Here is a 13,684-nt window from a genome sequence, read left to right as displayed (position 1 = left end):
ATGGAAACCATTTGATGAGGACATGTTGACAAAATAACTCCCGAATGTGGAGCAGATGCAGATGAAGGTACCGAACGGCCTGCAGATGTCTTGATGATGTTTCAGTTACTTCCAATTATCTGTGGATTTATTGAATCCAGGAACATATTTAGAAAGGTTCTTTCATAAACAGAGGTTTAAGCCAGGGGCCTGCGGCTGTTTTATTTTGACTGTCAGTCACTGACGAGCTCAGGAGAAATTACTGGCTTAATTTGCTTGTCAATTGATGTATGAAAATGGAAAATAATATGTGAGACGGAGAGACAAATGGTCTGTCAATCGGGGCTGACACACTGACACACATTTTCCACACAATAACCCTTCAAGGTTGGTGGTCACATCTAATTTCTGGAATCATGTTGGTTTTGCTGAAATTTGTTGTCTCCTCTTTTCAGCCAACAGAACAAAACACCTACTCATTTCTCTTTACAATCCAGCTGTTGAAGAGTAGAGAGGTTGCGCTCTAAATTGCACCTCTTGTACAAGGACAAAATTTATTTTGTAATTTCCTTTTCCAGCCTGGCTTTTTCAGTCCAGCTCTTGACCTCCTGCTTTCACCTCCATCTCAGAGCTCCTCCTGAGCCGCGTTGCTGGAAATTGTCACTTTGGAAGGCAGATTTTTGTCTTATGACATGTACATACAACAGCACTAATCAAAAATGGCAAACAAGAAACAAGATGTGAGGAGATAAGTGTATAAAGATCATTTGCAAAGATGTTATACAGTGCTGCTTTAAAGTTTGTGAACCCTTTAGAATTTGCTCTATTTCTGCATAAATGTGACCTAAAACATGATAAGATGTCCATTCAAGTCCTGAAATTAGGTAAAGAGACATCAGTTAAAAAAATGAGACAAAAACCTGACACTTGTTTATTTATTGATTGAGGAAAATGATCCAATGTTACATATTTGTGCGTGGCAAAAGTATGTGAACCTCTAGGATTATCAGTTTATTTGAAAGGGAAATTAGAGTCAGGTGTTTCAATCAGGATGACAATCAAGTGTGAGTCAGGGAGGCCCTGCCTTATTTAAAGAAGAGAAATCTGGGTCTTCACTATCAAAGTCTGAGTTTCACAACACAGGTTTGTGGAAGTGTGTCATGGCTCAAACAAAGGATATTTCTGAGGACCTTAGAAGAAGAGTTGTTGATGCTCACCAAGCTGGAAAGGGTTACAGAACCATTTTTAAAGAGTTTGGACTCCAACAGTTGACTGTCAGGCAGATTGTGTACAAATTGAAGACATCCAACATCATTGTTTCCCTCCCCAGGAGTTGTCGAAAAACAAAAATCACACCAAGAGTAGGCGTGTAATAGTCCAGGAGGTCACAAGGTACCCCAGGGTAACATCTAGGAAACTAAAGGCCTCTCTTGCAGCGGCTACAGTCAATGTTCATGAGTCCACCATCAGGAGAACATTGAACATCAATGGTGTGCAGTGTTACACGGAGAAAAGCCACTTCTCTCCAAAAAGAACATTGCTTCTGGTTATGGTTCGCTAAAGACCACGTGGATAAACCAGAAGGCGTTTGGAAAAATGTTCTGTGGACAGATGACACCAAAATCAAACTTTTTGGCTTGAATGAGAAGCGTTATGTTTGGTGATGAGCAAACACTGCATTCCAGCATAAGAACCTTAACCCATCATGGTGGAGGTAGTATCATGGTTTGGGCTGCTTTGCTGCCTCTGGACCAGGACAGCTTGCAATCATTGATGGAGCAATGAGTTCTGAGTTGTACCAGCAAATTCTACAGGAAAATGTCATGGTATCCATCTGTGAACAGAAGCTCAACAAAGAAGTGGGTCATGTAGTAAGACAACAACCCTAAACACACAAACACACATTCTTTGGTCGTTGTACCAAAGAATGGTCAGAACAGAAGAAAGATAATGTTTTGGAGTGGCTGAGTCAAAGTCCTGACCTTAATCCTATAGAAATGCTAGGGAAGGACCTGAAGTGGACAGTTCATGCAAAGAAACCCACCAACATCCCTGAGTTGAGACTGTTCTGTAAGGAGGATTGGGCTAAAATTCGTTTGGTTGAAGTTATTGCTGCAAAAGGGGGTCACACCAGTCACTGGAAGCAAGGGTACTTGCATACTTTTGCCTCACACAAATATGTGAGATTGGATAATTTTCCTCAATAAATAAATGTAAAAGTTTATTTTTTTGTCTCATTTGTTTAATTGGGTTCCCTTTATTTCGTTTTAGGACTTCTGATCTGATCTGATCATGTTTTAGGTCATATTTATGCAGAAATTCAAAAGGGTTCACAAACTGTCAAGCAGCACTGTATGCATGTTACTGTATTCATTATAACCCACTGCATCTGCTATTTTGCCAAGTAGGCTACTTTAAAACCACCAACACGTTCACAAACTTCTGCATTCATTTCTCATACATCTATATCTATAATTTTCCCACATGTAGAGGGGAAACAGATTGACATTTCTGTAAAACTGCAACTGTAGACTACAACCTCTGGAGGCCTACGTGGCCTCATGTAGCCACAAATACCTAAACATTTGTTGAGAGGAACAGGAAAAGGTCACACAACCTCCATCTACATATTCTGGTGCAGCAGCTTTCAGATCACTTTGAAAAGGCTTATTCACACGGGTACAATGACTTCGGTAAGTCTTGGTTTTCAATGGTTATCTTTTGAGTGGCAATACAAAGTTGATTTGAGTATTTCTGTGTTCCACTGATTTTAACTGCAGCATGCAGGGATGTGTTTTATCAAGACATGAGACTTGTTACACTTTGACTGTTTCTGTTTTCAGTGTTGTTTTTAACCAATATGTTACCAAATTACACCCTTGGGGACAATAAAGAAACTTTGAGATTGAGAGACTTGTATTGCGTAATTGGAAATATTGAGTTGAAAAGGGAGTTTCCTGGTATAGACATTAACACAAGACACTAAAGTATCAGTCATCCAGCTCTTTAGCTCTTAATAAATAACTTTTGTTTCAGTAAACGGAAGCAATTATCTTGTATGAGTAGGCACTAAGTTCTGCTATGATAACATTCTGATGAAGTATCGTATTGCATGTGGTAATAAATTCACAGAACTACAGTGAACCTTTGAACCTGACATATGAATTAAAGGATGGGTTCACAGTTTGTCAAGTCTGTCTTCAAACAACGCTCACATGCCCATATGTAGATTGAAACAGTTTTTGGTTGCTGTAATTATTACTCTTGTCCATACTGACTGTGAATAGACAACCCCCCTCCCCTTGTTCCCCATCTCTTATATTGGAATCACATTAAAGGTGTAATATGTTCACAATTTTTCAAGTCTGTTCTAAAACAATAATCAGGTGCTAAAATTAACCTTGACCCATGTTTTTCTCGCTGAAGTCCTGTTTATACTAGACATTAAGAGATCCCTTCAAAATACACTTTCAATGTAAGTGATGGGGATAAAATCCACAGTCCTCCTTCCATGCAAAAATGCATTTTAGAAGTTTATTTGAGGATAATATGATTCATCCAAATGATTTAAATCAGTCAATATCTTTCAAAGTTACTGTCTTTTTAGTGCCAAATTCCTTCGTTTTGTTACTATTCTTCCACTGCAGCTGAACAGGAAAACACTGTCCTTCGAGAGAGGAACATTTTTACTAAAGACTAAAGTTAACTGTGGAAGACATCCACTTTAGTTGGCTAACTCAGACGGCTGAAGCTTCATATTATCTTCAGATAAACTTTTAAATACATTTTTGCTCAAAATGAGGTTGTGGATTTTGTCCCCCATCATTTACACCGTAAGTGCATTTGAAGGGGATCTTCTAATGGTCAGTATGAACAGGAGGAGTGATTACAGCGAGCAAAACCCGATTCAATGTTCATATGGGCCCCTGACTATTGTTTTAAGATAGACAGATTGGAAAATTGTGAACCTATCCTTTAGGGAGGGATTTGTTCACAGCCAGACCACACAGTAGGAATGATTACGGCAAGTAACAGTTTCAATCTACATAAAGGAATGTGAGAATCATTTTAAGACAGACCTGAAAAATGTGAACCTATTGTTTAATCTAATTGAGATCCTTAGCTTTATTGAATAATTGTTAACAATATGTGGAACCTGTCTGTTTTTTGGACTTTTTAGTAGAGTTATATATCAGTATTTAGGCCTTTCCCTTTACTAACATACTAATCATTTTTTATTTTGACATATATCGACTTTTTACAGATAGAAAGGTGCAACACCACCATCAACTATACTTGTGAAGTGAACACCCTTGAGGGCGTGGCTTACAGTTCTGTGTTTCTCGTGGGTTTCCTTGTCAATGCTGCTGCTCTACGTGCCTTCATTGCCAAACGGGCCTCCTGGACAGACAACCACATCTACATGTTGAACCTCAATATAGCTGATTTTACCCTCATCCTCTTCCTTCCCTTTAGGATCTATGATTCTTTCTACTGCCTGGAGAGAAATAAATTGTGTTCTTTCCTCATGTTTATTCATTTCATCAACATGTATGCCAGCATCCTGACCACGATAGCCATCAGTGTCCAGCGCTACCTGATTATAAGGTTCCCACTGCAGGCCAGATCGTGGAGGAGGAAGAAACAGATAGCTTTTGTTGTGTGTTTGCTCATTTGGGGACTTCTGGTGATAACATATGCTATATTTCCAGACACGCTCAGCTTTAAAAAACTCAGGACGTGTTATGAAAGATGTAAAAATGAACCACTTGAGAAATCATTTCTTGTCGTTCTTTTATTGCTGGGCTTCTTCGGTCCACTGGTGACCATTGTGTTCTGTTCCAGTCGGATCATCTGTATTCTGTTAAAGGTGGATGAAAAGTTAGCAGAAACGAAAAGCATCATTGCCATAGTAACAACAAACATGATTGTGTTCATTGTCTGCTTCACACCCATCCATGTTGCCTTTCTTGTGAACTACTTTAACATCCTGCCTGCAAACTGGATGGAAAGATCTCTAACAGATATACCTGAACACGTATATTTACTTGCATCTGAATGGATTGCTACCACAAACTGCTGTTTTGATTCCATCAGCTATTATTTTTTATTGAAACGGTTTTATTCACAAATCAGTTGCAGGAGTAGAAGAATTAACCCTGTCACGCTAGAGAGCTATTTGTAGACTCAAAATAAAAATGATTGATATTTTTAAAGGAGCACTCCATCAATTTTTGGACATGCATTTAGTTTATTCGTCAGTTTACTGTGTGTCTGCAGTCAGCTTCCCAAAGTTTGAAGTTTGAAAATGTTACACAGACGAGGTGTCTGGTTTGAAACAAGAAGGCATTCAGGAGAAATGGAAATTGCTGATGAAAGATGCTGTTGTGTTGTATTATGGGACATTTAGGATCCAGCGTTTTGGAGACTGAAACATTCTAGGGACTAAAAGTCAGAATATCTGCTACTTTGATTTTTCTTTTTTCTGTGTCTCTTGTGGGTCCCCCAACTTTATGGTGGTTCAATAAAAAAATGCTGGAGTGCCCCTTTAAATTAGCAGCATACTATAAGTAGGTAGCTTACTGATTGCTGATTTTTACTTTTTTATAAAACTCTTTTTTTATGATGCTTATGAAATGCAGGCTATGTATAATGATAATGTAAAAATGAACTTTCAGCTCCCAAATTGCTTGTTTGTATTGTTAATTTGTTAATATAGGTATTGTGTTTATTTTGAAAGTATTATTATTATTATGTCTTGTTATGGGCTGACATTGTTAATCAGTGTCAGAACAGAACTTAACTTTATTACTTACATCTGCCTTGTGAAAGTCATCAAGTTGCTCTGTAAAAGTCTTAATCTGTTTTAAAGATGTTTTGCCTATGTACATGAATACACACACGTACGTGCTTGTGTGTGTATTTTGAGATATAAATACCTGTTATCTAACGCACTCAACCTTTCGTTGACCTTATTGCTGTCTGTGTGATGTTCAAAGCATTATATCAAAGCAGAGACAGAACAAATGGTATTCTCATCTCTGCACCAGATCCCTCAACAAAAAACAACAGTCTGTGTCTAGCTCAGGGCTGCAAAGACAGACGATGTCCAGTCAATTCACAGGCACCCATGGGAGTTCATGGCTTGTAAATGCTGCATAAAGGCTAGATGAATGAAGGCCAGTGTCCAGCTCCCTCTTGTGGTGTGGAAAGTAACAGCTTGAAAGAATTTCTGCTTCCTCTTTCCTCTGCTAATATAATGACAAATAAGTCTCATTTAAGGAAAATAAACTGAACTAATGATATACTCATAACTGGGATTGCTGTGAAGCAATAGAGTTGCACTTGTAAATATGTGTATTTGTGTGTGTATGAGTGGGCATATGCATAATGATGTGCATTTATTTCAATGAGTGCATTCAGTAGCACACGACAACATTAGCAGTCAATTATATAATGCCATTTAATAGCAGTACTCCAAAGATCGATGGTTATTATAACAGCAGTATCTTAGCAACTGCAAAAACTGAGCAGGCATCAGTCAAATGAGAAGGCTCAGTTGTGGCTGAGATCAGGCCTGCAACTTCTACTCTAACAGGAAACCGCTGAACTCAGCATTCAGCCAAAGTCACGTAAATACTGTACATACATCTTATTCACAGCATCGTCACCGAACAAAATGAAAAAAAAAACCTCACACTTCAAACACAGTCCTGTCTCAGGAGAGCATGAATGATCCCCCCCTCCAAAAAAAAAAAAAAAAAAAATCAAACTGATACACTATACCTTCAGGATGATTATTTACACTATTCACAAATGGTACAGCTCCTTTTCAAAATGCAAAAATAAAATAAAAATTCTTGTGCTTTTCCTTATTACTGCACAGTATAATGACCACAAACAAAAAGAATGAGTACATTCGTTCACTCAGGATGCTGACAAGTATTTTCAAGATCCTCCAGTATGGCAGTTGGTTGGTAATGACAGGCGGACAGACAGACAATCACTAGGCTTTAAAACAAGATGCAAAGTCAGATATGACACAAAATGAGATACACAGTGTTCCCTCACAGCATTTCAGTCCAATTGAAGGTTTGCTTATGAACTACTTATAAATCATTATTATTACATATCAACTACTCTGGAATAAACACAGTTCATGTCATGGTATCATGTGAATACATTACAGTATAATCATAAAGAACATGACAAAGTGTCTGTATTCATTCTTATATATTTACAGCATATGGCATGATGTGTCACAGTAGTTGATAAGCAGACCCTCAAACACTGCTGGTAAAGTCAGTAGAATCTGTACAGAAGGAGGGAGCTGATAAAATGATTTCAACAGTATAAGCCGACATCTAAACGCGAAAATAGGACATTCAGCATGTAAGGTCAAAGGCATACATATCACAAGTATACTGCAATAAGTGATACTGAGTTCGTCAACACCACAGTACATGAGATAGGTGGACTGCTGACTGAAATGGTCTTTATGGCACTTTAAAACAAGTTTCTTTCAGTTTTTTTTGCTTCAGTAATCAGGCATTGGTAAAACATTCACAAGTAGATTTTGGCACACAGATGTAAAAAAAAAAAAAGACACTGGCATACTTGGTACTTGTGTCTTGGTCATTTCAATCTTGGAGCAGGTTGATATGAAACATATGTGAAAACAGATTTTCATACATTAATAGTTATAATGACATGATATATGTTTTTTTTGTTTGTTTGCAAGCTGATGCCGGTCATTTTTTTGGAGATTTATCTAAATTAAAGTTTACTATGTACAGATAAACCATATATTGCTGCTCACTACAGGGTCAGCACAAACCAGCATTCATTTGTCGACTACTGACTGAGACTGAGAGAGAAAATCAAGTCATCTGGTCAGTTATAACAAACCGTACTCTTATTAATTTCCGCAGGTGTCATTGACACACCTCATTTCATCAAGTTTTACTTGCTTTTTGCGTCTGTCTTCTTTATCTTGTCTCTTTTTATGACTTCCATCTCGCTAACACACTCGAGCCATGTTGTGTTGATCTAAATGCCGACCATTTCATGGCACTAGACACTTTGATGGGCTGAATATATTGTACCATTTGCCTGCTGGGAACATTTCCATTACCCCTATTGGCTTCGAGTTAAGCCAGAGGTTTCAATCATCACCACTGTAACTGTCACTTTGTTCTGTATCACGTCTGTGGGACCTTGACCCACTGTGGGCTTAAGGGGAATTTTACCCAATAAAACCGGACTGTGTTCTATAATGCAGCATTAATGAACGTGTCTGTGCATGTGGAAAAAGGTAACAGTGAAGGACAAGGTGTTCATATATTGCAGTGCATGTACTTAATATTCCCTAAAGCACCTCTCTTTCTTTCTGTCTTCCTGTCCTGCTCTGATTTTTCTGTCAGTCCAGTGTTCTGGTGCAATCTCTCCAGATGTCCTTGTGGAATTATTGGTCATTAAAGAGTACATGGAGTGGAAGGGATGAAGCGATGGAGGCACAGGAGTAGAAGCGATGGACGGCTGAGATGCCGGCAACGTCACTGCAGAGAGCATGCAGCTTGGGAGAAATAGTGCTGACATTTCAGTCCTGCACTCTGCTCTCCAAAGATGTGAGTTATGGTCCCATATCCCTATGAGACAGGTTAGAGGCATTTGGCACGCACGTCGTGCTTCCCATTCAGGGGGAATACTAAATACCCATTGTCACCTGTACAATTACATGTATGCGTCTACTGTGTGTGTGCAGCAAGGAGGAAGAGAGAGAAAAAGAAACAGAGAAGGATTTGGTGTCACCTCCTCCATTAGATTTCTCTTTACAGTCAGAATGACTTTAGTTTTTGTTTGATGGGTCACCTGCAGCTTCAGATATTCAAGAAGGTCTCCATTTATGATGTTAAGAATTTGCAGTTTCCCTTCAAGTACCTAGTTGGCAATCAGACCAACAGGTAATATAGTGGAAAACAGATGAGTGGCAGTCTTGTTAATGTTATCCATGAGGGAAAAAAGCATCCCGCTCCTATAGTAGTGTTTGACTGGCTCTGCAGCCTCAGTTAATCTGCACAGGGAAGGCAGCCTCTAAGTGCCATGTCCATCTTTGTCTCTGTCCACATCCTCTCTGCTCCCCCGTTCTGCTTCCTCTCTTTCTTTCTTTCCTCTCCATCCCCTCTCCTCCCTCTTCCTGCTGTCGCGGAGTAGCAGGAGAGAGAGGCAACTCTGCAATGCAGACACAGCAACAACCTCAGTCCATCTGACCAATTAGTGTGAGCCAGGATATGAGTGGCAGACCCAGCAGCCAATCATAATGAGAGACTCACCATAGGGTGAGGGGGTGTGGGGGGTGGGGTGGGGGGTGGGGGTTGCCTGAGAGACAGAGAAGATCAGAGGGGTTGAATGACAATGAAATAAAGACTTAAGGAGAGGGAATGGAAAGAGAAAGGAAGAAAGAGGGAAGAGAGATCTATGCAAATAAAACAGAGAGCTCTGGACATGGAAAGACACCCGTCCCCTTCATTTCCTCAACAGTCACTGGCCAGTCTGAGTCCTGTCACTGCAGTTCTTCTTACTCATCAGCTGGCTCAGATCCACCAGCTCGCCCAGCTCCCCTCGCTCCAGGGCCCCTCTCAGCAGAGCCCTGGTCAGCCCGGGGGTGTGTTGCTGGGACACGTACGCCTGGCCACTGGGAGCTGGCATGGAGGGTGGTGGCAGGGGGACAGGGACCATGCCATGGCTGCTGAGGATGTATCCTTCCGGGGCTGGCCAGCGCAAAGGCAGTGGCTCACCATATTCCATGGGCGCGCTGGGAGCTGAGACCACCCTCCGACGCTCAGGCGAGTCCTGGGGGGTCATGGGGTATACATACTCTCCTGCAGATTTCCTGAGTGGGACTTTGGGTGTCCCCTTCCCTCCTTTTTCTTGCTTGCTCAAGCAGACATAGTGCTGGCGTGGTGTGTCACTCCCCCGGCATTCGCCACTGTGTCTCCCACCTCCCCCCTGTGGAAACAGTCTGGTGGTCAGGTAGACGGAGGGGGGCATACGACAGGGTGAACCCAGACCCACAGAGCCTCCCCCCAGGTAGGTCTGGCTTGTGTCCCATCCCCCGGAGTTGGAGTCTGATAGTCGTAGGCCTCTGCGTTTCTGCTGGGGTGTGTGCTCCGGGGTGGGTAGGAAACCGGGGTCGAGCTCTCCTGACTTCACCCAGCCATTGGGCATGACAAACAGGGTCTCCCCACCCTGAGAACAGGGGCGCTCACCACCTCCCTGCCGTGTCACGCTGAGCACCGAGCCTCCCATCCCGCCACCGTTACTCAGCAGGCCCCTTTCACGCCGCTGGATAGAGGACTGGGGGGTGTTGCCATGCCGGCGGTTGGCGGGCTTGTGGGCCATGATCCAGCAGACCGCAAGGCCAGAGAGCGCTGCCCCGATGGTGAATGCCGAGACTGCAGACGCCACCAGCAGGTTGAGGGAGACCAGACTCTCCGGTTCAATCAGCAGACTCTGCTGCAGAATTCCTGAAGATTAAGAGATACAATTACGAAGATGACATTTAGTAGAAAAGTACAGTGGACATCATCTCTCAATGTCTGTCCACAGGGAGTGCAGTTTAAAATTATTATCATTACATATGGTGCTATTCTGCTGCTTCTATTTAGTGCTTCTCCCCTCACAACACATAATGTATCATAATAAATCAATAGCTACAATAACACTGATAATTGGTGATTATAACATTCAGCATTATAAAATTGTTTTCTGCTATGATTATGTTTAAAAGGAGCTTCTCTCCAGTCTGGCCTTGAGGCTCTACAGGCTCCAGGTTCAGAGAGGCCTGCACTTGTCATCAGCACAGCTTAGACCGCAGCAGCTGACTCCCCTTTTCTCCTCTCCTCTCCTCTCTTTTCCTCTCCTCTCCTCTCCTCTCCTCACACTTTCCATTTTGCAGCCCGGTCAGAGAGTCTCTCCATGCAGCATACCATTACCTCAGTGTTTCCACCCAGCTTTAATCACTCCCATCTGCAGACACAGCAGCACATGCCTGTCTCTGGCTCGGCCTCTCCTGTGCTTTCAGTGCTCAGATTAGAGTCTGTCAGGTCTGCAGCCTGGCACCACTAACTTCTAGTCCTATTAGTTTCTGAGAGATGGATCAAAACTAGAAGCCTATATATCAGTTTAAAACAAATGAGTGTGATGAGAGCTTGGAACCAGCTGTGCACTTTTTTCCTGTTGTCTTTTGAAAATGTAGATTTAACCAAACGACTGTGAAACTGGTCTAAAACAGGAAAAACACTTAAAAAAAAAAAAAAAGTTTCCTGAAATGGAGATGACATTTTCTGGTTTCCACCGAGTTTGAGAATTTCAGAGCAAGGTTCAAAGAGGCCCTCTCGGGCGCCGCTGTAGCGACATCTGAGCCTTTCAACAGAAGTGACATCAGTATTTTATGCTGAGCTATTTCCAGCTTGCTTGCTGGCTACCCTCGGTCACTCCCCTCAGAGATTTTCAGCTTTGAAAGAACAAAGCCTCATAAGCAGGAGGATTTTTTTGCATTTCACAACCTGCAGTCTTGTATTGCCTTCCAGCAGTTACACCTCTTTCACATCCTCTCTAATTAAACTGTCTCACACTGGGAGCGTTTTGACCAGTCGGAAGTGTGGTTGAAACAAAAATATCACTTCTACTCCCACCTGATTCAGCTCTGACAAAGATACCAAAACACTCAGTCGCTAATATCAAGGTTGAATGGATCTTGCTGAGCTGGTGAGGAAATCCCATTACACCTCAGATAATTAAAATATGCTAAATTATTTAAAAAAAATTGTCATCAATATACTCTCACTTTATAGTATTACTGTTTTTATTCAGAACAAAATGTTCAGTGACAAGTAGATCGGTGTAATGAGGGATTGAGCCACTAGGCGGAGACTGCCCTCAGTCCATAGCACACAGCCAACAGCATCCATGTCATAGTGCTGCAACCTACCATCACAGTCTCCTAGATGGGAGGTGGTGTTTCCATATTCCACATCTTGTTGAAAAGGGAGCCTGCAGTTACAGAGAGATCACACATGATATATATTTCACATATTTCTTCCATAGAGACATGTGAGAATGCCGCAAATTCACTATATACAGTCATGAGATCTCTCATACTGTAGGTGTGTGTAAAGGATGAATATCTGCAGTCTAACATAACAATTAGGGGGAAAAAATGACACTGTCTGTGACTGAAAATAAGTGATCAATGTAAAAATAAAGTTTTTTTTAAAATGAACATGCTCACTTTTGCATAGAAAATTGAACATGAATGGGCACATTTGCTGAAAGGAATCGATTGAATTGATATGGCGCATATTCGTGTGTCATCCAGTGTAATGGGATACACTATTGATGTCATCATTGATTTTTTTTTTTCCGTGCCTGTCCTCAGGGAGGTCAGAGGTCAGAGGTCAGTCAATACAGGTGGTGACAGGAGCTGGTAGTACAAATTGTAATACTCGGTACAATATTTAACTTTGACACCGATTCAAGTATGTTATGTGACTTCTGTTGTTAATAGCAATACACAATTATAAATAAGAATTTGAAATTATTCTAATTGTTAGTATTTAGTAAAAGCCTTCAGTTAATAGCATAAATCATACAGAACACCCAAATGTCAAAATTGGCTTAATTAGTTTACAAAATTAAAATAAATACAATGAAATAAATATACCAATAAAATAAACATAATATTATCATTTACATATTCATGGGGATTATTTAATGATCTGAACAAAAAAGCAGGCAATTATTTTATAGCATTACTTTCTAATTGAAATGGCTACAAACAACAGATGGAGAGAGAAACCTGTGCTGCAGGAACCTCAGCAGAGTCTGATCATTGGCACAATTGTGCACTGTTTAAGTACAAATGAAGCAGAATTGCATTTTATAACATTCTTGCCAGGATACGTCAACAGGGTGGATGCTTACATAATTAAGTTTACTGGCAGGTGAACTGTTCACATGCTGGTGTGTATGTGCGTTCTCCTTACCGTGTGCCTGGTCTCAGGAAGGAGCAGGTGCTGCCTCTGGTCCAGCCACAGTATGGGTCCCTGGAGGCGAGACAGCTCCTGCATGTACACACACACAGACACACACAGACACACACACAGACACACACACACACACACACACACACACACACACACACACACACACACACATAGCAATGAAAATAAAAAAAAAAGTTAAGAAATGCTGAGTATTGACCTCATAACTGTAATTCTCCATGGGAAGCTTGCTGTCTAGCTGCCTGGCTACACAAGGTGCCTTGTAAGGTATAGTGGGCCATTATTACCTATAATGCAGAATGTGTCCCTATTGATTAATAGGTCAGAAAGGAGATTAATGTGCTTTTAATATAATTCTAAAATACTCATCTGGCATTTAAATTGGTACACAGCAGTCACACATACTTTAATCGAGTCGTTGCAGTTTCCCATATCCAAGTCTGATAAATGGCTGTTGTGGGAATCAGGTTCAATAGATCTTCACTATATGTGCAGTAATAAACAAATGCCTTCTTGGTATTCATGATGAATCATCTCTTTTAATATAAACTCAGATCAAAATGATTGTGAGGTCTGTGTCAGTTTCCAAGGAAAACAAATACTCCCAAAATAAATATTAAAGCAAATAAGCTAGCTGCAGT

At 41.0% G+C, this 13,684-nt stretch overlaps 2 protein-coding genes across 2 annotated transcripts in view; one reads left to right on the top strand and one right to left on the bottom strand.

Moving 5' to 3' along the window:
- The first annotated feature begins 194 nt into the window (after window positions 1-194).
- gpr35b (G-protein coupled receptor 35 b) lies at window positions 195-5,210 on the top strand. Its single transcript, XM_067605571.1, has 2 exons — window positions 195-2,672; window positions 4,244-5,210. The coding sequence occupies exons 1-2, from the start codon at window positions 2,664-2,666 to the stop codon at window positions 5,162-5,164; spliced, it is 930 nt and encodes a 309-aa protein (XP_067461672.1). The 5' UTR covers window positions 195-2,663; the 3' UTR covers window positions 5,165-5,210.
- Window positions 5,202-13,684, bottom strand: part of LOC137194047 (semaphorin-6B-like) — a 30,645-nt gene continuing 22,162 nt past the window's right edge. Inside the window, exons 15-17 of the mRNA XM_067605570.1 lie at window positions 13,026-13,103; window positions 11,972-12,033; window positions 5,202-10,505 (exon numbers count right to left, since the gene is read on the bottom strand). Of these exons, the coding sequence (XP_067461671.1) occupies window positions 9,520-10,505; window positions 11,972-12,033; window positions 13,026-13,103 (1,126 nt within the window). The 3' untranslated portion in view covers window positions 5,202-9,519. The remainder of the gene's footprint in view (window positions 10,506-11,971; window positions 12,034-13,025; window positions 13,104-13,684) is intronic.

The sequence above is a fragment of the Thunnus thynnus genome, chromosome 12, assembly GCF_963924715.1.
Source record: "Thunnus thynnus chromosome 12, fThuThy2.1, whole genome shotgun sequence".
Classification (NCBI taxonomy): Eukaryota; Metazoa; Chordata; class Actinopteri; order Scombriformes; family Scombridae; genus Thunnus; species Thunnus thynnus.
The sequence above is the reverse complement of the archived record's forward strand: the minus strand, read 5'-3'. Positions and strand labels throughout refer to the sequence as shown.